The sequence below is a fragment of the Dryobates pubescens genome, chromosome 7 (assembly GCF_014839835.1).
Source record: "Dryobates pubescens isolate bDryPub1 chromosome 7, bDryPub1.pri, whole genome shotgun sequence".
In the NCBI taxonomy this organism is placed as follows: Eukaryota; Metazoa; Chordata; class Aves; order Piciformes; family Picidae; genus Dryobates; species Dryobates pubescens.
In genome coordinates, this window is record NC_071618.1 from 44,302,703 (window position 1) to 44,327,636 (window position 24,934).

General features: G+C 47.6%; 1 protein-coding gene across 1 annotated transcript; it reads right to left on the minus strand.

The window, feature by feature from the left end:
• Positions 1–10,394: 10,394 nt before the first annotated feature.
• DLEU7 (deleted in lymphocytic leukemia 7) lies at positions 10,395–22,524 on the minus strand. Its single transcript, XM_009907148.2, has 3 exons — positions 22,071–22,524; positions 14,809–14,931; positions 10,395–10,492 (listed from the first exon to the last, which is right to left on the minus strand). Exons 1-3 carry the CDS (start codon positions 22,522–22,524, stop codon positions 10,395–10,397), a joined length of 675 nt encoding a protein of 224 aa, XP_009905450.2.
• Between the last annotated feature and the right edge of the window lie 2,410 nt (positions 22,525–24,934).

Sequence of the window (24,934 nt, forward strand, 5' to 3'; positions counted from 1 at the left end):
GACTCTGCCACCATCTGCAGCACCCAGCAGCTGGAACAACCTTCCCAACATTCAGGCTGCATCTGCAGTTTCTTAACTGCATTAAATTTTGCCTCCCTTTTGCGTGCCACTGGGAAGCTGTTCTTCCGTGGTACTACTCTGTGTGATCGTGGAGCAGCCAGCCTGGAAAGTGCTAGAATTCTCTCTCCCCTGTTTCAAATACTGTGTGCAGACTACGGCACACCTTTGCTAAAACAATGGAAACGAGCCATGAGCCGAAGAAGTGGTGGTTTGGACGGTGAAGTTATGAAAGAAATCATCCTGTTTCACTGTGGGGAACAGGAGGACAAAGAATGCTTTCCATCTTCAGCTGAGAATTCCACGAGTCCAACCCTGTTTTTCCCCAATTTAACTTAATGTCCATGTGTTGCAGAGCCTGGATCTCTTTTAAACATCTGGTTTGACACTGTAGCCTGTTCCATCTCTGGCACAAGTTTTCTCTTGCTCTCCCACCATCCAAGATGTCCTGAGGCCCATGCAGAGCTGTTTGATAACTGCAGGTTTGGGGGACAGCTATGTCCATGCTGAAGGCAACAGGTTTCACTCAGAACACCCTGTCAACACAGGTAGATGGCAACACCTGCAGAGAGCCAGGCTTCTTCCTGCTCACTCTGACATTGGTGCTGCAGTGTGACGAGCGCCAGCAAGAGCCTGGCTCCATGTGAATTCCACCCATTGGAGACTGGGGACATCTCAGCCCATGCTACAGGCACTGTAGCCACATTGACACCTCTGAGGTGTGAAACACTGGTTGTCAATGTGACATTAGGACTGACAAAGCTGTATTTTGTCAGGGCTGAGAACATCACCACATGTCTACAGTCTGTCACTCCTACAAACTTCTCTCCCCCCTCGTTCCCAGGTGCCTGATCAAATGCTTTGGGCTGTACCAGGGACACCAGCCTTCTGCTCCACACCTTTAAGCTTCAGTGTCTCCTAGTTGGCTGGTTGCTCTCCACAGAAACACCACACTGTGAGTCATTAGATCCCACATGAACCCCACTGTGGATTCCTTAATTAAAAAGAATGACTTGGATGCTTGCCCCCTGGTTATGCTGCATTATGATGAGCCCCATTAAGAGGGAGTACTGGCTAAGGACATAGCAACACTCACTACAACCTAATCTGGGTCGATGGGCTGAGGCCAGTGGTATGAGGTTTAACAAGGCCAAGAGCAGGGTGCTGCACTTTGGCCAGAGTGCCTCATGCAGCACTGGAGACTGGGGATGAGTGGCTGGAGAGCAGCCTGGGTGAGAGGGACCTGGGAGTGCTGGTTGAGAGCTGGCTGCAGCTGAGCCAGCAGTGTGCCCAGGTGGCAAGGAAGGTCAATGGCATTCTGGCCTGCATCAGGAATAGTGTGGCCAGTAGGAGCAGGGAAGTCATTCTGCACCAGTTGGCACTGGTGAAGCCTCATCTCAAGCATTGTGTGCAGTTCCGAGTCTGGCTTCATATGAAGTCCACCCATTTCAGACTGGGGACAGCTCAGCTCATGCTACAGGCACTGCAGCCACATTCACACCTCGGAGGTGTGAAACACTGGCTGTCAATGTTAGCATTAGAACTGACAAAGCTGTGTTTTGTCAACCTGTAACAACAAAAATCAAAAGCTTCTTGCTCAGCCCATCCCTTGCGTTCCTCTCAGTGAAAGAATGGAGTGCAGAGAAGAGTCGTGCAACACGCTGTCTCATCAGGTCCCAAAGCAATGGCCCACACAAAGACATTTCTCTGCTATACAGTCTTGGTATTTATTTAATCAAAGGTGGGAGAAAGCAAGAGGAAAGCAAGAGGTTTTTTTTTTTTCCGTAAAGAAAGCACTTCAGCCACTTCCAGAATGAGCCTTAGTGTTGACAGCAGCATCTACCTACGGACACAAGGTATGAATTGCTTAATTATGTGTGAAAATTACAGGAGCCATGTCATGCCTGACTCACCAGCAGCTATTTTTAAAAGAAACCCAAAAAAACCCCAGTAGCATCTCCTTTTGGAAAGTGGGCTGGTCTAGCCTGCCTTCGTGTGCACATGGGTATCGCTCTGTGACCCTGCGGGACTGCACCATCCTCACCCGTGGGCAGGGGCCAAACAAAACACAGGGCCTGGGCATCACAACGCTAACAGCCTCCCAAGAGACAATGCAAAGAAGTAGAGGAAGAGCTGGAAAATAGGATTTCCTGGAGAAAAAAAGCCCAACCAACCAAAGCAGAAAAACACCCCACAACACAAAGAAAGAAATTAAAGAGGCAAGTAAACCTTTGTGTTAAAGACCAGTATTGAAGCACTAAGCATCTTTCCTTCATCTAGGCTGGAGGTGAGGAGAAAGTTCTTCCCAGAGAGAGTTGTTAAGCCATTGGGATGTGCTGCTCAGGGAAGTGGTGGAGTCACCACCCCTGGAGGTGTTCAAGAGTGGATTGGACGTGGCACTTGGAGCCATGGTTTAAGTAGTCATGAGGTGTTCAATGGCAGGTTGGATTTGATGATATTTGAGGTCTTTTCCAGCCTTATTGATTCTATGATAGGTTTAGTCACGAGGTCTGTGGTGACAGGTTGGACTTGATGGTCTCTTCCAACCTTGGTGATTCTGTGATCTAAGTTTATATAGAAAACCTTCATAATTTCTGGAACTGCCATTAAAATCATAGAGTCATAGAATCATAGTCTTTTCCAACCTGGTTAATTCTATTCTATTCTATTCTATTCTATTCTATTCTATTCTATTCTATTCTATTCTATTCTATTCTATTCTATTCTATTCTATTCTATTCTATTCTATTCCATTCTATATTAATAGAAGCAATAAGGCTGGAAAAGACCTCAGAGATCATCAAATCCAACCTGTCATTGAAGACTTCATGACTACTTACACCATGACTCCACCACCTCCCTGAGCAGCACATTCCAATGCCTAACAACTCTCTCTGGGAAGAACTTTCTCCTCACCTCGAGCCATCTGGTAAACCAGTTCAAGCTTCAGTTGAAGGCACGCTGAAAGCCAGTACAAAGTGCCATTAGTGCTGAAAGACACTGTCCCACCTCTTTCCAACCTCACCTCACACTCCCATCTCATAGCATCATAGAATCATAGAATCAACAAGGTTGGAAGAGACCTTAGAGATCATCAAGTCCAACCTATCACCCAACACCTCATGACTAACTAAACCATGGCTCCAAGTGCCATGTCCAGTCCCCTCTTGAACACCTCCAGGGCTGGTGACTCCACCACCAAACAAGGACAGCCAAAAGATACTGCTGCTAAGCATTGAGTCCACGAGTGTGGCTGAACACAGAACTCACCTGCTGGGTGTCATGGGACACTTCCAGTGGTGTTGTCTTGCTGACACCAGTTGTAAGGTTCTTCCTCATTGGCATATTTTTTCCTTCCTCAGCAGAGGTGGGTGCTATGCTGGTATGTGTTCCCACTAGCCAAGGCAGAGCTGTGCTTGTGGTGCGACCAAAGTACCGATGTGATTAAAAAAAGACGCTAGTTTCTTGACGTAGTTACAGTGGTAACAAAAATCCTATTTATAGAGGAGCCATCGCCCAGAAATTGGGCTGAGAGCCTCAGACAACCCCTGGAGATTTCCAGTGCTTTGGGAGCTGTGCAAATATTGCATTTGAAAATAGCCTTCCTGTAGTGTTTGAGCCCTTCCCCTTGCCAGCCCAACAGATAGTATGGAAGTGGCAGGAAATGTAACAGCAACTTTTAGAAGGTAAGAGTTGGCTTAATTCTTTTGATTTTCCAAATAAACAAAAATAGTTGGGGGAGAAGAAACTGAACTGAAAAGTTTCTTCTTCTTTTTCTTTTTTTCTTTTTCTTTCTTTTTCTTTTTCTTTTTTTTCTTTTTCTTTTTCTTTTTCTTTTTTTCTTTTTCTTTTTCTTTTTCCTTTTCTTTTTCTTTTTCCTTTTAATTTTCTTTTTCCTTTTCATTTTCTTTTTCTTTTTCCTTTTCATTTTCTTTTTCTTTCTTCTTTTTCTTTCTTCTTTTTCTTTTCCTTCTCCCTTTTTCTTTTCTTTTTCTTCTTTTTCCTTTACTTTTTCTCTTTTTTCTTCATTTTATTTTTTTCTTTTTCTTTTTCTTTTTCTTTTTCTTTTTCTTTTTCTTTTTCTTTTTCTTTTTTTTTTTCTTTTTTTTTTTCTTTTCCTTTTCCTTTTTCTTTTTCTTTTTCTTTTTTTCTTTTTTTTTTTCTTTTTCTTTTCCTTTTCCTTTTCCTTTTGTTTTCTTTTCTTTTTCTTCTTTTTCCTTTTCTTTTTCTTTTTTTCTTTTTCTTTTTCTTTTTCCTCCGCCCCCCCTCCCCCCTCTATTTCCTCTTTCCCCTCCTCTCCTCACCTTTATTCCGTACCCCTGCGGCAGAATCCCACCTCCCAACCCCAACGCCGTTCTCAGCTACCAAGGCCGCATGACTTCTTCCACTTTCCATTCCTCCCAGCCTTTCATGCCCCTGCCACTTTATCACCTACCCCGCCGCCCCTCGGCCCCCACGCCAGCTCCGCCAACCCCGGCCCCCGCCACCTCTGCCCGGGCAGCCTCCCGCCGCCCAGCTCCCTGTCGGCGACTCGACAGCGCCACACACTGGGCGGCTGCAGGAACGGCGCCCAGACGCGGCTTTCGCGCAGCGCCGCGCAGCCTCCGCGGCTCGCCTACGGCAGTTTGGAGACATGGAACGTCTTGAAGGCACGGATGGGCTGCGAAGCTCCTCCAGAACAGGGCCTGGCTTAGAAAGCCTGATGTGTGCCGATATTGTAAGCTATTCCTCTGTGCCCCTTGTCCACCACACCGAGGGGTAGGCAGCCCTGAGCAGAGGACAGCAGGGAGATTTCTGGGCAGGCTGGGTTCCATCACAAGCTCCTTGATAGAATAGAATTAACCAGGTTGGAAAAGACCTTCGAGATGGTTTCCTTCAGGAGGAGGCAAGGTTGTGTTGGGCATTTAAGTTACATGCACCTGAGTACTATGGGCTGGGCTGTGAACTGAAAAGATGGTGAAAGCCAAATCTCCTTTCAATCTGGGCTGCTGCATGTGCAGCTTTTCAGACCCTTCCTGGATTGCCTCTTCCCATCCCGTGACTGAGCCCAGGCCCAGCATTGCCCTTACCCATGGGCAGCCCTTACCTCGGCCCAGAGGATGCAACATGACTGCACGTCCGGCAAGGACCATAGGAAGCACCAGACTCTCTGACAGCTGAGGTGCTCCGTGTCTGGGCCCACCAAATGGGTGGAAGTCCTCAGCAGCCATCCCTGCATGCCACAGTTTGTCCTCTGCACAACAGCAATGCCTTCCACTGCCTCCCTGACACAGTGGGCAGCAAACACAAAGCCACGTACTGCACCAAATACCACGGTGCGCCTCCCTCGGCGAGCCGTCTGTTCCGTGCATGTGGCAGAGCAGATGTTTGTAATCATGGAATAAAACCCCTCCACATTATGCCTATGTGAAAGTTAGCAAACCCAAGGACTTGTAGGAAAACTTAACTCTGACAACTCTTCTTTCCCTTGCTTTCTTCACGCCACTGACGTAACCCTGCGCTTCGCACGCTGTCCTTCGGTAACGGCCCAAAGCTCAGAGAGAGACCAGAGCGTCCTCTGGCATGGTGGGTGCAGTTATAAACCAAGCTTTCCTGGAGCAGCTTTGGATACTTTACACACTGTGTTTGTAGCCCATGCAAATTTGCACATAACAAAACACAACTTTAGCAACCTCTGAATGGTCTAGAGAGGCTCGGAGTGAGAGTTACCTGAAAGACATGGGATGTTCAGCTTAAAACCGTTAAAATTATTTCAGTTTCCAACTGTGGAGATAAGATATTGAAGATTTAGCCTGGCATTGATCTAGGACCGGGTATTCCAATGGCATCCTGGCCAGTAGCAGGAATAGTGTGGCCAGCAGGAGCAGGGAAGTCATTCTGCCCTGTACTCAGCACTGGTTAGGCCACACATTGAGTGCTGTGTCCAGTTCTGGGCCCCTCAGTTTAAGAAGGACATTGAGACACTTGAATGTGTCCAGAGAAGGGCAACAAAGCTGGGGAGGGGTCTGGAGCACAGCCCTGTGAGGAGAGGCTGAGGGAGCTGGGGTTGCTTAGCCTGGAGGAGAGGAGGCTCAGGGGAGACCTTCTTGCTCTCTACAACTCCCTGAAGGGAGGATGTAGCCAGGTGGGGGTTGGTCTCTTCTTCCAGGCAAGCAGCACCAGAACAAGAGGACACAGTCTCAAGCTGTGCCAGGGGAGGTTTAGGCTGGAGGGGAGGAGAAAGTTCTTCACTGAGAGATTTGTTAGCCATTGAAATATGCTGCCCAGGGAGGTGGTGGAGTCCCCATCACTGGAGATGTTTAGGAGGAGCCTGGATGAGGCACTTGGTGCCATGGTTTAGTTGATTAGATGGTGCTGGGTGATAGGTTGGACTCGATGATCTCAAAGGTCTTTTCCAACCTGCTCAATTCTGTATTCTGTATCCGGACTTGGCTGCAAAGAACATGTGTTTCACTGTTTGACAAAGAGGCAGCTGTGCTTGTTTGAAGCTGGCCAGCAATCTGGAATCCCCAGCAACAGGGAATCCACAAGAAGAGGTGCACTGCTCAAAGGTGGATGACAGACTAAATTTATTACAGGGGTATAAAAAGGTTACCTAGATGGTAGGGCTGGTCAAAGCGAAAACTAAGACCTTCTGACTTAAGCCTCACAGTATTTCATGTAGCCAAAGTAAAACACAGAGCAGTTAGCATCACATTTCTGGGGATGAACCCTCCCTGGAATTGTTCAAGGCCAGGCTGGGTAGGACCTTGAGCAAACTGTTCTAGCGGGCAGTTTCCCTGCCCATGGCAGAGGGGTTGGAACTAGATGATCTTTAATGTTCCTTCTAGCCCAAACCATTCTCTTATTCTATGATTCTTTAGGGACAAAAAAACCCTTAACCCTTTTCCTAGTTTATATTTTCAACCCTGACATTTCATCAATATTTAGGTTTTGGAAATACAATTCAAGTAGTCGCTACACATGTGAAAAACAGTTATTGCCTGTGGTTTCTACTCTGCTGGACAACTTTGCCTGGAATGGAATGGAATGGAATGGAATGGAATAGAATAGAATAGAATAGAATAGAATAGAATAGAATAGAATAGAATAGAATAGAATAGAATTAACCAGGTTGGAAGAGACCTTCAAGATCAAGTCCAACCTATCACCCAACACCATCTAATCAACTCAACCATGGCACCAAGTGCCTCATCCAGTCTCTTCCTAAACACCTCCAGGGATGGTGACTCCACCACCTCCCTGGGCAGCACATTCCAATGGCAAATCTCTCTTTCTGGGAAGAACTTCTTCCTAACATCCAGCCTAAACCCCGTCTGCCACAGCTTGAGACTGTGTCCTCTTGTTCTGTTGGTGGTTGCCCCTTCTTGCTAACCTGAGCCTCACATGTTAATACAACGGAAAAATACTTTGAGCAGATAGAATCATTGATATTTTTATGTTCAGGGTTTCTTTGCCAGTTCAGCTTCTAATTTCTTGGTGTAGCAAATGTTACCAGAACAAGAGGACAGTCTCCAGCTGCACCAGGGGGAGTTTAGGCTGGAGGTGAGGAGAAAGTTCTTCACTGAGACATTTGTTAGTCATTGGAATGTGCTGCCCAGGGAGGTGGTGGAGTCACCATCCCTGGAGGTGTTCAAGAGGGGATTGGACTTGGCACTTGAAGCCATGGTTTAGTTAGTCCTGAGGTGTTGGGTGCTAGGTTGGACTTGATGATCTCTGAGGTCTTTTCCAACCTTGTTGATTCTATGTTTCTAAGTGTATCTTCTACTTGAAAAGTGGCATGCTCCTGAGAAGCATCCTGACCCTGTAAACAGCACTGTAGTGTTGTAGTTTGAGCTGGGTGCCCCCCTGGTGCATTCACTTCCTGTGTCCAGAAGTCCAGCCCAGAGGGATGGACACAGGAAATTGTGTATTTCCTACCATAATTCTTTGCACCACTATAAGATCCAGTGTGGAGTCTGGCACTTCCTCTTTTCCTTCCCTCTCCGAGACTTGGTAACTGGGGGAGAGATCTCCCGGCCATGGGCCTGATTAGGCCCAAGGCCACAGGGGGATGGGCAGTCTCAGGCCTGGCCAGCTGAGACTAGCCCAGCAGAGGGAGGGGGAAGAAGGAGCCCTGAGGGTCTCGGGTGTACCCTCAGGTGGGAATGGGATGCCTCTGGGTTTGCTTTGGGATCTTTCTTTGTCACTGCGCTTTGGGTTTTCTGTAATGTTCACTGCTTTCTATTTAAACTTTCATCACTTTTGCAATCCGTTTGCCTGAGTCGTTATTTCTGCCTGTGGTGGGGAGGGGACCTGCCCCAACCCATTACATTTTTTGGCGCCCAACGTGGGGCCAACTGCAGCTCGGATTGCAAAAGATGGAGAGTTTAAATTTAGTTCTGGGCGTCGGTTTGGGTTCGGAAAGTTGGGGCTCAGGTTTTGTGTTACCGGGGCGACTGTGTGAACTCCTGTGGGCTGCAGAAGGATAGCTGGTGCGTAGCTGATGGCATGGAAGCCCCTACTGTTGCTTGGGAACAGCGAGGGGTGGTTCTTTCTGTGACTTTCTGCCCAGGGTAGCTTAAGAATGCTCGAGTAGCCTAAGAAGGCGAGACCTGCCTTCTCCTCGTTCTCTGCGGAGCGGCAGGGAGCGGAGGAGGGGCAGCGGCAAGCAGAGTGTGGTCGGCCCGCGGCCGCTGCGGGGAGCGGACACCCGCGGCGAGCGGGCAAGCGACTGCTGGAGGTGACTCGGACTCTGCATCGCGGCGACAGAGACGGTGGGGGCCGGGCCGCGTTCAGGCAGCGGCGGCGGCACCGCCCGAGCCGGGCTGCGTTCAGGCGGCGGCGGCAGCTGTAAATCTTTCCCTGGTGTTTTCGGACGTGTTCCGAAAATGGCGCCGAGCACCTGGCTCCGCCTCCCTGCTTCTTCAGCGGGCTGTGGCGCAGCTCCTCCCTCTTCCGGGGGTGGAGGTTGTGCAGCCGGATGCTGTCCTGCCTCGGTACGCGAGCGCCCAGCCGGGGGGTGCGGAGTGCCTCTGACATGCATCCGTGTAGCTTTGGTCCGCGTGAAAGCGGTTGGCTGCGGCACCCTGGATGGATTGAAAAAGGCAGTCGTGGAGCCAGATTGTTCCGACTGGCCTGCCCCAGGGGTGGAGAATTTGCCGCTGAATAGGAGAGTAAAGGCTTGGCTGAGAAGTTGTGAGGTATTTCCAGGTGACCAGGATGTCCCAAGGAGTCCACAAGGAATTCACGCTGCAGGAGAAGGACTGCGTCGCTGGGAGGTTCCATCACATGAGGAAGAACAACTGGAATGGACTGATGCTTGAGCCTGAATGAGAGACTGTTTGAGTGGACGCCCAGATGAAGATATGGACTCTGCCAGACATGTCATCAGAAGTTTTCTGATCTGATGATGTGTTTGGGTGCAAAGATTATGGTATGAAATACAGGGGTGGCATGTTGTAGTTTGAGCTGGGTGCCCCCCTGGTGCATTCACTTCCTGTGTCCAGAAGTCCAGCCCAGAGGGATGGACACAGGAAATTGTGTATTTCCTACCATAATTCTTTGCACCACTATAAGATCCAGTGTGGAGTCTGGCACTTCCTCTTTTCCTTCCCTCTCCGAGACTTGGTAACTGGGGGAGAGATCTCCCGGCCATGGGCCTGATTAGGCCCAAGGCCACAGGGGGATGGGCAGTCTCAGGCCTGGCCAGCTGAGACTAGCCCAGCAGAGGGAGGGGGAAGAAGGAGCCCTGAGGGTCTCGGGTGTACCCTCAGGTGGGAATGGGATGCCTCTGGGTTTGCTTTGGGATCTTTCTTTGTCACTGCGCTTTGGGTTTTCTGTAATGTTCACTGCTTTCTATTTAAACTTTCATCACTTTTGCAATCCGTTTGCCTGAGTCGTTATTTCTGCCTGTGGTGGGGAGGGGACCTGCCCCAACCCATTACATGTAGGAAGACCCAGTTGAAACAAGGGAGTATGTGTTCAAGCAAGGGCTGTTCCCATGAGTCACCAAAGCCCAGAAGCACCTGCAAGGAGGAGGAAGATGTTTCTTCCAGTGCCTGGTAACAGGAGATGTAAATACATAGCCCAGATGGACAAGCTGGGTTTGTGGATCGTGTGCACAGCAGTTGTGCTGAACTGGGGGGTGGTGTTTGGGAAACACAACTGAGAAGACAAGATGCATTTGGAGAGCTCTGAAGCACAGGTGCTCTGGAACAGGATGTCAGGGTAGGTATATGAAAGCACAGAGGGGCAAACAGTGTTCTTCTTCTGAACTCAAAGCATAAAACTGAGAGCTTTTCCAGGGGTGGCAGCAGTGTCTGTGATGCAGAGCTGGTGACGTGGTCACCATTGAGCTAGGGCAGCAGCTTCCCTTGCAGCAAACTTGCTTCCTGCATCTGAGGAAGGCAGGCACATGCCAGGCTGTTCTCTTGGATGCTCTGGTTTTCATCTGCTGCGTAGAAAGCATGACACAGTGCAGAGAGTGGCTCACACCCTGGCTTGAGGGCTGCTTGCCACGGCAGGGGTCCACCAGCCTACCAAGCTTAAGAATCTGGGGGAGCTGTGGGTCTCCATCTCAGGGGCACACCAGGCATCCATATCTTCCACCACGCTTCATCTTGACGAATGAATGGGGCCTTGAGTCTCAAGCATGCCAAGAAGTAACTTGATACAAATGTGCAGCTGCACTGATCCCCTGAAAGGGGCTGAGTTGCACATTTAGCAATTTAGGGTGAGCTAATTGTATGTCCACAGGTAGTTGCCACAGCCCAGCTGATGGGTGGTTAACTTATTAAACCACAGTAATGTGAGCACTTTGAATCATGAAACCAGACCTGAAGTGTTTACAGACTCAGGGTCTGAGAATCCATTGACCTCCCATTTCGTCTCACCATTAGCTCAAGGCCAAGGAGATGAGTTGGAAACCTGTGCTGTATATTCTGATGCAAGAGGAAGTGTCCCATGGGATTTTAAAAGTTCTAGCCAGAATGTCGAAGAATTTAACAAGGTTTTCTTTTTAAGTGACCACAAATCAAAACAGTCATTTTAAGTGGAAAGAGCAAGCCCTGGAAATTTTTGTCATAAACATTAATTCTTCTTCAAAAACCCATGAAGAGTCATATCCAGAAGACCTCAATTTACCCTAGGACTCAGAGTCTTGTGTCTCTTAACTGCTAGGGATCTCTGCAGGCCTAGTGCCATTCAGAAGGGAATGTGTCCAATTTGGTGGAACTGTTGCCAGAGTATTTTTCTAGATGTGATGTACTTTGAATCTGCAGCACTTAGAATCATAGAATCAATAAGGTTGGAAAAGACCTCAGAGATCATCCAGTCCAACCTATCACCCAACTCCTCAGGACTAACTAAACCATGGCTTCAAGTGCCACGTGCAATCCTTTTTTGAACACCTCCAGGGATGGTGACTCTACCACCTCCCTGGGCAGCACATCCCAAGGGCCAATCTCTCTTGCTGGGAAGAACTTCTTCCTAACATCCAGCCTAAACCTCCCCTGGCACAGCTTGAGACTCTGTCCTCTTGTTCTGCTGCTGGTTGGCTAGGAGAAGAGACCAACCCCCTCCTGGCTACCACCTCCCTTCAGGGAGTTGGAGAGAGCAAGAAGGTCTCCCCTGAGCCTCCTCTTCTCCAGGATAAACAACCCCAGCTCCCTCAGCCTCTCCCACAGGGCTTGTGTTGAGGCCTCTCCCCAGCCTCGTTGCCCTTCCCTGGACACGCTCAAGTGTCTCAATGTCCTTGGACTCGATGGTCTCAAAGGTCTTTTCCAACCTGGTTAATTCTGTATTCTGCATGTAACCCTTCTGTTTGCTGCCAGCCATCATGTGCAGCATTGCCCTGAAGATCACAACATTTTGGCAAACACCACTGTGTTGTGCTCCCAACAGAGCCCTCTTCCCCTGAAGGATGGAGCCACATTTTGAAGAAAAAGAAGGAAACAAAGAGACCTCTGGTGCTGGCCTAACCTTTTTGTCTTCTCTCCCCATTTCTAAATGAAATCTAAGCTGAGACATCCCATGCAACATTTCAGCCTGTGGCACATCCCTGCCTTCTTGCTAGAGTGAGTCTTCTGAGGTAGCCCTAATTCTAGCTGTGAGAATGGCAGCAGTGTTAACATTCGAAGCATTAACATGAAATATGGCAAATCAATCAAAGCATGGAGCCACACCTGGAAAATATGCAGCTGATGATGTTCACCCATCACACAGTACCACCACTCCAAAAAAAAAAAGAGAAAGAAAAAAAAAAAGAAAGAAAAAAAAAGAAAGTAAAAAGAAAGGAAAAAAGAAAGGAAAAAAATAAAGAAAAAATAAAGAAAAAAGGAAGGAAAAAAAGGAAAGAAAAAAAAGAAAGGAAAAAAGAAAGAAAAAAGAAAGAAAAAAGAAAAAAAAGAAAGGAAGAAAAAAGAAAGAAAAAAAAGAAAGAAAAGATAAAGAAAAAAGGAAGGGAAAAAAGGAGAAAAAAAAAGAAAGAAAAAAGAAAAAAGAAAGGAAGAAAAAAGAAAGAAAAAAGAAAGAAAAAAGAAAGAAAAAAGGAAAAAAGAAAAAAAAAGAAAAAAGAAATAAAAAAGAAAGGAAAAAGAAAGGAAAAAAGAAAGAAAAAAAGAAAGAAAAAATGAAAGTAAAAAAGAGCAAAAAGAAAGAAAAAAGAAAGAAAAAAGGAAGGAAAAAAAGAAAAGAAAAAGAAAAAAATGAAAGGAAAAAAGAAAGGAAAAAAGAAAGGAAAAAGAAAGAAAAAAGAAAAAAGAAAGGAAAAAAGAAAGGAAAAAAGAAAGGAAAAAGAAAAGGGAAAAATAAAGGAAAAAAAAAAGAAAGAAAAAAGAAATTAAAAAAAAGAAAGAAAAAAGAAAGAAAAATATTATAGAACTCACATATGGAAATTCACTCCTCCAGCCCATGGAAAGAGATACTTTCCTATCACATAGCCCACAAAAGTCCCTCACCTACTGCCCCAGTCCCAGTTAAAAGGAGTTAATGTATCCCTTTGGAAAAAAAAAAAGAAAAGAGGGAGGGAGGGAAAAAAAAGGTTTTACAAGGCCTTATTCCTGCTCAGCAATCACACAGACATTAAATCTTATTGAAAAGGGGGGGGGAGGGAATGCCTCCTCCCAGCATTACAGCTGCAGCTGTTTGACAGAACGAAGTGACTTCATAAACCTTCCCGGTCTGGCAGCAGGAGGGAAGAGCTCTGCACAGCAGTGCTCACCAATACTTCACCTCGGTGTACAAATGCCTTCGCTTTGCTGCGTTAAGGCCTCCTCTGCTTTGCTTGCCATGCACCTCCACTGGGTCATCTACCAAGACCTTTTGGTGCTGTAAAGAGATTGATCCCGCTGGTCCCACATACTGCTCTTTTTCCTTCTCTTTTCTTAATGGAAGATACTGCACCTTCACCTTTCCACTGAATAGAATAGAATAGAGTGGAATAGAATAGAATAGAATGGAATGGAATGGAATGGAATGGAATGGAATGGAATAGAATAGAATAGAATAGAATAGAATAGAATAGAATAGAATAGAATAGAAAAGAAAAGAAAAGAAAAGAAAAGACCAGGTTGGAAGAGACCTTCAAGATCATCAAGTCCAACCTATCATCCAACACCACCTAATCAACTAACCCATGGCACCAAGCACCCTATCAAGTCTCCTCCCAAACACCTCCAGTGATGGTGACTCCACCACGTCCTCAGGCAGCACATTCCAATGGGCAATCACTCTCTCTGTGTAGAACTTTCCCCTAACCTCCCCTGGTGCAGCTTGAGACTGTGTCCTCTTGTTCTGCTGCTGGTTGCCTGGGAGAAGAGACCAATCCCCAGATGGCTACAACCTCCCTTGAAGTAGTTGTAGAGAGCAATAAGGTCACCCCTGAGCCTCCTCTTCTCCAGGCTAAGCAACCCCAGCTCCCTCAGCCCCTCCTCATAGGGCTTGTGTTTCTTGGCTTCTTAGGGTAAAATGCAGTAAGGATTTCACAGACTGTCTTTATTTGCAGTGTAATCAGGCTGTATACCTCCTCATGGAAGAGTCTGTATTGAAGCATTATATATTCTCTGTCTTTCTCAAGTGTCCACTCCATAAAGGATCACTTGAAAACACATTTTTCCTGAGCTGTGATGAAAATAGAGGGATTTTTGATGGCTGTCTTCCCAGCCTGCATCTTTGTGTCGGCTCAAGGTGGGGAGAAAGTTCTTCCCAGAGAGATTGGCCATTGGAATGTGCTGCCCAGGGAGGTGGTGGAGTCACCATCCCTGGAGGTGTTCAAGAGGGGATTGGATGTGCCACTTGGAGCCATGGTTTAGTTAGTCTCATGAGGTGTTGGGTGCTAGGGTGGTCTTGATGATCTCTGAGATCTTTTCCAACCTTATTGGTTCTATAATTAATTTTGAGACCTTATTATTTAAGAATGAATTCCTGTTCCTCCAGAGATCTCCTTCAGGAGATGTTTCTAGCTCCCATTAGCATGACTTCAGTGTGAGTTTGATAGGAGAAGGCTAGTCAGGACTTTGCAGGGACACCATCTCCACTGGGAAGCCTTCACTGATGCAAAGTCTGCAGGAACTCTTTCTACAGTAAAATCTCCAGGATTCACCTTTCAATGCCTTTGTCCTATAAAAGGACTATCAGAGCTCACAGGCCTTGCTCCTTCCTTGGCCAAGCAACCTGCTGTTTCATGTTGCCAAGAGATTTTGCAGGACTTTTGTCAGAGCAGATTGGAGCAGGATATAAGAATCTGAGGGGGAAATTGCAACTAAAAAAAACCGAGCTTCACAGTGATGGTCTTCAGATGCTGCTGGGCTTCATGTAAGTCCCTCTCAAATTGTGGTTCCTCTCTTTGTAAGGCCATACGGCTGCAAATGTTTCTAAATTCAATGCTGTCCTGAAAGCAAAAGAACAGAATTAACCAGGTTGGAAGAGACCTTCAAGATCATCGAGTCCAACCTATCACCCAACACCATCTGATCAACTCAACCATGGCACCAAGTGCCTCATCCAGTCTCCTCCTAAACACCTCCAGTGATGGTGACTCCACCACCTCCCTGGGCAGCACATCCCAATGGCCAATCTCTCTTGCTGGGAAGAACTTCTTCCTAACGTCCAGCCTAAACCCCCTCTGGCACAGCTTAAGACTGTGTCCTCTTGTTCTGGTGCTGGTTACGTGGGAGAAGAGACCAACCCCCACCTGGCTACAACCTCCCTTCAGGGAGTTGTAGAGAGCAAGGAGGTCTGCCCTGAGCCTCTTCTTCTCCAGGCTTGCAATGGGTCCCCAGCCTGGTTTGCTCTAGCAAAGGGCTGCGTCAACACAGAGGAAGGAAGATCTCAGTACTGGGAATGAGCCAGTGGAGATGAAGAGGACAAGACATTTTCTTCTGGAATCAGGTTCAACCTCTGTAATCCCAAAATTTATGTGCAAGTCTGCTCTCAGTCACAGCCTTCCTGAGGTCTCACGTGCAATGAACGCTCCAGGACAAGCTGTCCTGGATGAACGGGGGAACTTTCTCCTGTAACATGCTGTACACACAAGATTTTGGCACCTCTTCCCTCCTTCACTTGATGTATTTACTCTTTTAGCTAGTACCAGCCTGTGCTTCTAGCTGAGAGGAAATTGAGTTTTAATGTTGTTCTTGAAAGCATGCAGTTTCAGGCTGATTGTGGGGTTCACATTTGCTGTTAAAGACAGCAAAGCAAGCAGTTTCAAAACCCCAACTTCAGCCACAGCTTCCCAATGGTGATAGCAGAAAGGATTTGCAGGTGAAAGATTAAAATGTGAGTTAACATCAAAAAACAAACCCCAAACCAGTGGTGAATGAGTGCTCCAGCCAACAAACAGGAGGCAATCATAGTATCATAGCATCAGTCAGGCTTGGAAGGCACCACAAGGATCATCCAGTTCAGCCCCCCTGCCATGGCCAGGGACACCCCACACTAGAGCAGGCTGCCCAGAGCCTCATCCAGCCTGGGCTTAAACACCTCCAGGGACAGGGCCCCAACCACCTCCCTGGACAACCCATTCCAGGGCTTCACCACTCTCCTGGGGAAGAACTTCCTCCTCACCTCCAGCCTCAATCTCCCCACCTCCAGCTTCATTCCATTCCCCTCCTTTATACCCAGAGGGAAACGCTGTGCCATTACTTTTGTCCCTTTGCACTGTTCTTTATTTGGAAGGTTTGCCTGGAGTACAAAACAGAACTGCAGACTTCTCTCATTCTCTGGTATTTTTGTGTCTCTCAGTCTTCCTCCTCCATCATTGTGGACATACCAAAACCAGCCACTCCACATCATTCTTGGGCCCTTAGGTGTTGTGTGATAGTGGCTGTGGCTGTGCTGTGGGCAAGGTGAACTCATTGCTCTGGTATGCCCGTGTGCCAAGAAGCCAGGGAGCCCGGAGTCAGGAGGTCAGCTGAAAAGCAGCCTCCCTCACATCTCTTTCCAAAGTTTCCTTTTTCAGAAAGATTCTGATGGTTCCTTTGAAGGTCACCTTTCAAACCTGCTCTGTGAAGTTGCCTTAGGTATAAAATCCTTGCTCAAATATATTAAAGGTCAAATAAATTGCGCTAGGTAAACAAGCCGGCTTTGCTAGCTTGTGCAGGTGTCCAGCACATGGGGGATTAGGGAGACATGACAGAGAGTGAAAGCTTGACTTATCTCTCTCCTTTCCATCCAAGTGTGCAGTAACTCACTGCAGGGGAAGAAAAGGGCTCAGACTCAAAACGATTTCTGTTCTAACTCCAGGAAATAGGGCCCTGGTGAGCTGAGCTGATGGAGAGCACCCGCTCCTGCGGCGCTCTGCCGTCGGAGAGCAGGTAAGAGGAATATTTGCTGTGATTTGGTTTTAAGTGTTTTCAACTGCAGAACAGGAGCAGATCCTTCCTGCAGATTTCATTTCTCAAGATCCATATGTTTAGACAGATGAGTGCATAAAGAACCTCCCTCAGAATAGAAACAGCGTTGCCTACTAGTTTCAAGGCTGGGTAATTTATGGCTTAAAATTTTCCACTGCGCTGGGTCTGTTTCATGCAGTTGTCACTCAGTGGCAGGCTGAAGTTTCAGGATGTTTCTGATGGCCCAGCTTTTATTTTTGAACCTCAACATTAAATTGATTCTGTGCACCTAGCTGCTTTGCATTTTATAAAGAGGCCAGTTTTAGAAAGGCTTCCTCACAGAAGATACAAACTGCTTTATTCCCTCTTTTATTTCACTCAGAGATGCCAACCTGAGCCACCAAACGGATTCCTACAGCTGCCTTTTGCAGACAGCTGCCTTTTTCTTCAGTGTGCTCAAATTTTAGACCCTGGCCTGCTGCCAGCCCTCAACATTTTTTCTTAATCTCCATGCTCCCTGGTAGACAAAATTTCCACTGAAAGCAGTGTGGTGATGGTGGTGTCCCAGTCCAGGTGCTGGATGTTCTCCACGATCAGTGGGCCAAGCTCCTAATGTCCATTTCTGGTAACTCAGTGCCTCCAGTCTCACTGACCTACTTTACACTTTTCCAGTATAACTTCTCAGGATAGCTCAAGTTCAGGAGGAATAAATGGCCACTTGAGAAAACGATTCCTGTGGCATTGCTTGGGTGCATGAAGGTCTAAGCTGGAGCTTTTCCCCAGAGGCTCTGCATGTGGGCAGTGGGGAGCAACGGCAATGGTGTGCCTGACCCATCTTAGACGGATTTGTAGCATGAACTGAATCTGGAGTCTCTCTTTCTCTCTGATGACCCCAGAGGAAACATGGCTTGAGCAGCTCAGTCTCTGTAGAATCATAGAATCAACAAGGTTGGAAAAGACCTCAGAGATCATCAAGTCCAACCTATCACCCAGCACCTCCTGACTAACTAAACCATGGCTTCAAGGGCCACGTCCACATCAGTGAAACCTCTGTGGGGCAGACAGCTCCACCTCGAGCTTGCATCCATCTCTCACCTGCTGTTTTCTAAAGCAGTTGCATGCAGAAGATGCCTCCTAAGACACACACTGCTGAGAATACTGGAGCTGTTGACAAGTGCTTGTAAAGTTACCCTTCCTGGGGAAAAGTAAAATCCCCCAAGGCCCTGGTGTAGTTTGTTTTGTGGTCTGCTGCTGCAAAACCCCACAGCAGGTGCAGATGCACGTGGAGTGCACAGAACTGCCTAAGCATATATCCTCTGAGCTTCCAGAAGGATCTCACTTGAAGGACTCCAAATTGCCCATTTGTCAGTATTTAAGAATGAGTATTGATGCCTATAGCTCACAAATGACTTTGTGGAGCATGAAGCAATTTTTTCCAGGATCACTCTTCATGCTAATTCCTTTTAAAAATGAACACTCAAAGTGATTAGGTCCAGGAACAACCTCATAATATCCTTGGCTGCAAACTGAAAAACGTGCAGACTGGTACAGTTCTTCAGCCTGTGGTGGCAAACTGAGCCTCTGCTGCTGGTTTCTGTGAGTTCTGATGAAAGCAATTTATCTTGTTGCCCTCACCCCTGAGCCATTATTCATGAAGCAGTGCTCATGTCTCCCTCATAAGGGGAACAAGTCACTTTGGTACTGACAACTGCATCTCTGATTTGTGCCAGGAAACCAACAACTAGAAAACAAGCTTATTAACTACCAGTATAAATGTCATCTAGCAACAGCCAGCCATTCCATATCCCCTCCCTGCCCCCCCAAATGTGCAGATTCCTTGAGTGAAGAGTCCTGGGCTCATGCTGTGCTGAGCGGCTGGCAGAGCCCCCTGTCTGCACCAGCCCCCACTGCTCCTCTCCTGAGGAGCAGGGCATCTCCACGTCTTTCTCTCACCTGTGGCCGATGCCAGTGGTGCTTGGATGCTGTGGTGTTGTTTGCCCTGCAAGGAGCTTGAGGTTTCTGTTTTGTTCCCCAGGGACAGGTCTCAATACAGCAGGAAAACGAAGCCTGTGTTGGCACTGCTGCAGGCAGGCTTAGCAGAGGCAAGGCACTGTCCCACTACCTGCCTGTGGGAAGCTTGGCAGGGCTGCCTTCATGCCATCACTTGGGTCCTGGTGGTATGACTTCCTCTTGGAAGAGCTTAAGTGCCACTGAGATGATTTCACAACAATTGGAGGGTTTCACTCTGACAGGAGATCCTGGGCAAGGGCACTCTACATGGACATGCAGGTCTGTTGGTGCTGCTTCTTTTGGCTAGGAGCACCAAGCTTGCTGCTCCAAACTTCTTCCTCCACACCAGGCAGAGCCAGGGGCATTGTAGCACAGAGGCAGGAGGAACTTGCACAGTCAGATTTTTTTCTTACTATCCTGCCCTGACAATCTGGCACCAACTTAAGGATGCTATTTTCTTCCCCCACCCACCCAGCCCCTTAAAGAAAATACCATGACTGCTTTGCAAATGAGATGGCTATTTTAACTTCCTAGACTGATTTATATCAGAGAAAGATAAGATATTATAGTATAATATATTTATATCAGAGAAAAGTAATATATCAGAGAAAGATAATAAGAGAAAGAGAGATTGGCCGTTGGGATGTGCTGCCCAGGGAGGTGGTGGAGTCACCATCACTGGAGGTGTTTAGGAGAGACTGGATGAAGCACTTGGTGCCATGGTTTAGTTGATTAGATGGTGTTGGGTGACTGGTTGGACTCCATGATCTCAAAGGTCTTTTCCAACCTAGTTAATTCCAGTCTAGTCTAGTCTAGTCTAGTCTAGTCTATTCTGAAAGGACTGTGGCTAACTCACTGGCTTAGAACTTATTTTTAAGAGTTAATCTGACTTGATGGGAAGGCTACAATATAAATTGTTCCCTTTGAATCCAATTTCTTTCCAAAGCATATCTGCAGCAGTGAAACTGCTTGCAGCTAAAAGGGTTGGTTGCTTGTGATGCAGGATCTGAGGAAACCTAGTGCAGAATTTATGTAACCTCACTGTAGAAGGAAAGGGGGGAAGGAATCACAGGACAGAATCACAGAACTGATGTGGTTGGAAAAGACCTCAGAGATCATCCAGTCTAACCATTCTCTAACTCTGCCAAGGCTGGTGCTAAACCATGGCCCTCAGCACCACATCTCTGCCCCTCTGAAACACCTCCAGGGATGGGGATTCAACCCTCTCCCCCTGGCAGCCTGTTCCAGTGCTTGAGTACCCTTTCAGGGAAGAAGTTGCTTCTAATGTCCAACCTAAACCTCCCCTGGTCCAACCTGAGGCCATTTCCTCTTCTCCTGTCACTTTTCACTATGGAAAACAGAGCAACACTCACCCCACTCCAACTCTCATGGAGTTATAGAGAGCCAGGAGGTCTCCCCTCAGTCTCCTCTTCTCCAGACTAAACCACCCCAGTCCCCTCAGCTGCTCCCCACCAGCCCTGTTCTCCAAACCCTTCATCGGCTTTGTTGCCCTTCTCTGGACCAAACTCCAAGAGCACAGAGCTCAATGGATCATGATAATGAGTATTCAGTGGGAAAAAAGTAAGGACCTAACTTAGCTTCAAGTAGAACAGGAAAATCAGAATCCAAAGTAAACAGATGCTTTCACACAACTAGACACTAAAGCAGTTCTGGGAATGAGCAGGGAGAAAATAAAACCTTGGTCTGTTCAGGTGGCTGCATTTCCTCAAGCTAACATTATCTGAGCAAAACTCCAAATGCCATCAGCCTTCTTTATTCCAAGTTATGAGCAATGAAGAAGACTTACTGGAAAACTGCTATTGCAGAAGTTCAAGCTGGCCCTGTGCTCTCACAGGGTCTAACAATGGCATCTGATTCTTAACACACCCTTTTAATATCACACATAGCCCCCACCATTGCCCCTTCCACCTCCAGATGTATTTAGAATAGAATAGAATTAACCAGGTTGGAAAAGACCTTTGAGATCATGGAGTCCAACCTATCACCCAGCACCATCTAATCAACTCAACCATGGCACCAAGTGCCTCATCCAGGCTCTTCCTAAACACCTGCAGTGATGGTGACTCCACCACCCCCCCAGGCAGCACATTCCAATGGCCAATCACTCTCTCTATGAAGAATTTCTTCCTAACATCCAGTCTAGTCCTAGTGGACTCTTAGATCCCTGGAGACTGAAAATATTTGGACTCAAGTGTTCAAAGGTTGCTTCTAATTCCTGGTGAGTTGAGTTTATGAATGAGCTGTACACTGACTTGCAATGGCTTAGCCTGGAGAAGAGGAGGCTCAGGGGAGACCTTCTTGCTCTCTCCAACTCCCTGAAGGGAGGTGGTAGCCAGGTGGGGGTTGGTCTCTTCTCCCAGGCAACCAGCATCAGAACAAGAGGACACAGTCTCAAGCTGTGCCAAGGGAAGTTCAGGCTCAAGGTGAGGAGAACGTTCTTCCCAGCAAGAGAGATTGGCCATTGGGATGTGCTGCCCAGGGAGGTGGTGGAGTCACCATCACTGGAGGTGTTCAAAAAGGGATTGGATGTGGCACTTGGTGCCATGGTTTAGTTAGCCATGAGGTGTTGGGTGACAGGTTGGACTTGATGATCTCTGAGGTCTTTTCCAACCAATGGCCAACAACTCTCTCTGTAAAGAACTTTCTCCTCACCTCCAGCCTAAACTTCCCCTGGCACAGCTTGAGACTGTGCCCTCTTGTTCTGGTGCTGGATGTGCTGTGTGTCAGCCTGCAGCAGCTGTGGGCTCTGCAGGTCAGTCATGTCTCCCATGCAGCTTAGCAGACACCTCTGCATCTTGTGCTGCTCTTTAGAACTTGAGGATAGTTTTGTAGCTCAAGACTCTATGTGCATTTATAGACATTCAGGCACATAAAGCTGGCTTCTGAAAAACCTTTGCAAGCTTCCCAGGCTGCTCAACATGTCAGTAAGCCTTCATTCTGCCAAAAAGGGGTTTTATCCCCTGAACCCCTGTGATGCAACTACTCTTAACTGTCAGTAGCTTTCTGTTTTGCAGGCTCTAGGCTTCAGTTACTCAGCTGAAAATTAATGTGAATGAAACTCTTCCAGTCTCCATGGCAAGACCCAGCACATGCAATTCTGGGTGCAGTCTACTGCCCTTGTGCCAAAAGCCTGAGCTAAGTGTACTGCTCACTCTCTGTTACTTGTTTTTGGGTGGATAGGAAGAGAATGCTGCTGTAGAAGAGGGAGCAGGAGAGTTTGTTCTACTTGTACAAGCAGGGAAGTTGCTTCTGCTAGTGGGGACATTTTGCTGCCCAGACCTGTCTCTCTAAGTGGCTCAAGCCTTGCCAGCCCTGGCTGGGTCAGCTTCCCTGTCCCGGGCTCACTTGGACTGAGAGGATGTAGATCTCCCCTCTCTTCTTCCTTAGGGCTTTTCCCTTGTGCATTTCTCTCTCCCTGCAGGCCCTGAGCACCATCAGGCTTGGGCAACTCCATCTCCTCTCCTGGGCTCTGCCAAGTTGGGCCATACCTGCTCGTGCTGAAGGCTTGGGTGTGGGAAATTTGTGGGGGACTGGAGGGAAGAGGGGGGACTGTGGCAGCCTTGAGGGTGTGGAGAGCCCCTGCCCGGTGCCTGATGGACACAAGCAGAGCAGCTGGATGAGCCATCATCAGCTTCTCCAACTCCTTTCCTGCTACAGACCTAGGTGATGCTTTTTAAACTCAGTCTGGCCCCTTCCCTCCCTCTTCCCTCTTGTCTCTGGCTCCATGGGGGGTGGCCATCTGCCCCACCCACTGTTCTGCCCATTGGTTGGCTTGACCAGGTTGAAACTTGAGCGTCACTGGGAGGGATGAGCGGGTGGGTGCAGAGCTTGGGGCTGCAGAGCCTTTTGCACCAGAGGGGGTAAATCCTTCCATGGTCCCTGCTGGGAGTGGGCTGGCCAAGACTGGCCCTTTTGAGGGGCTGGGGTGTGCACAGAGTCAGCCATCCAGAGGCTTCATTATGAAGCTCCATGATGAAGGATTTTAGGTCTTTCAATGTGTAATTTAAAAGGAGAGCAAGGGTCAGCAGTGAAAGTTTTCATTCCAAACCCCTTCTGGTTTCAGGGATGTTTAGCATGGATCTGGTTGGTGCTTGTGTATCCCATGCCAGGTGCCTCCCAGTGACACCCACATCAGGAGCCAGAAACCCCCTGGAAATGCTCAGTTGGGTCAGACTGCCAAGGTTTTCACCAAAACCCTATGGATACAGACAGGTAAAAACTCCTCAGCCTACCCTCACTGGGGGTTTTATTATTATCCCTAACATTACTATTATTGTTGTTGTTGTTATTATTATTATACAGAACCTCAAAAGGAATCAAAGGCATCCAAACCAGGCAAGCTGAGAGCACCACATTTGCAGCCATGGAATAAAGGGGGGAAAAAAAAGTCTCAAGTAGGAAAACAGTGGGTTGGAAACGGGAAGGCTGAATGAGCCCCACCTGAAATAACTCCCCAAAAAAGGCATTTCTGGCTTTGGCAAGCCAGCCAGAAGGATCCTATATGTTTTTGTATATGGTTCCCAGAGGATCTGAAACTGTAAGATTTGATGCTAAACCTATTTCTGTGCTGTGAAACCAGGGACAGCTGTACAAATATTTGCTGTTTTTAATTAAACCTAACATTGCTACTTCCTTCATTTAAGTTAGGTCAAAGGACTGGCAATTTTATGCTTTGATAGATGAAGAAAAACAGTTGTGGGTGCTGTGCTTGAGAAATATGCTACAAAATAAGAAGTCTGAGGGAAAAGGCCTCAGAAGCTGTAATAGCTCTGCCCTTGTGCTTTCTTCTCAGAGATGTTTGCCTTGTCAGATATTTTGTCTTATCCATATAGAAACTGTTTCTACTGTAATTCTGCTCAGTATTTTTCCTTGAAAGACTTCTATCTAAACTTTCCATTTCCCCTCTACTTAAATGTTAGGCAGCATTCCCTCAGCTTTGTGTTCTTCATAGCTGTAGATAAACCTGCTTTGTTAGAGGCAAATGATGAGGGACGTGCCTTGTCCCGCTCTCTTTGGACCCCTCTGCGCTGCCTCAGTCACCCAGCAGAACATCTCACAGCAATTCCCCCTGGAGAAGTGCTGATCTTTCTCCTGCCTCTCAGAGCAGGGCTTCACTGTCACTGTCTCTTCAAAATCAGGTGTGCCATAGAATCATAGAATCAATACAGTTGGAAAAGACCTCAGGGATCATCAAGTCCAACCTAGTACCCAACACCTCAGCACTAACTAAACCATGGCTTCCAGTGCCACATCCAATCCCCTCTTGAACACCTCCAGGGATGGTGACTCCACCACCTCCCTGGGCAGCACATCCCAATGGTAAATTACTCTTTCTGGGAAGAACTTTCTCGTCACCTCCTGCCTAAACCTCCCCTGGCACAGCTTGAGACTGTGTCCTCTTGTTCTGGTGCTGGTTGCCTGGGGGAAGAGACCAACCCCCACCTGCCTACCACCTCCCTTCAGGGAGTTGTAGAGAGCAAGAAGGTCTCCCCTGAGCCTCCTCTTCTGCAGGCTAAGCAACCCCAGCTCCCTCAGCCTCTCCTCACAGGGCTGTGCTCCAGACCCCTCCCCAGCCTTGCTGCCCTTCTCTGGACACCTTCAAGAGCCTCAATGTCCTTCTTAAATTGAGGCCCCCAGAACTGGACACAGGACTCCAGGTGTGGCCTGACCAGTGCTGAGCACAGGGGCAGAATGACCTCCCTGCTCCTGCTGGCCACACTGTTCCTGACAGAGAGTGAACCAAGAGGAGATGCATGACGACTTAATGCTAGAGAGCCTGGCACCTCTCACCTCATAACTAAACCCAAGGCTAAATGGAACCACTAACTGTTTTCAGCAGGATTCCAGTGTTTATCCATCAGATCAGGGGTTTTCTTCTGCCCCTGCCCTTGTCCCATCTGAGTATGTCTGAAGGGGCAGAAATGGATGTAAAAGCTTTTGCCCCCCATTCCAGGACGCAGAAGGAAAAGCCAAGTTTCTACTCCACTCGTGTTCTAACTGAATGTATTTTTGCAGGCAAAGAGTTTTTCTCAATG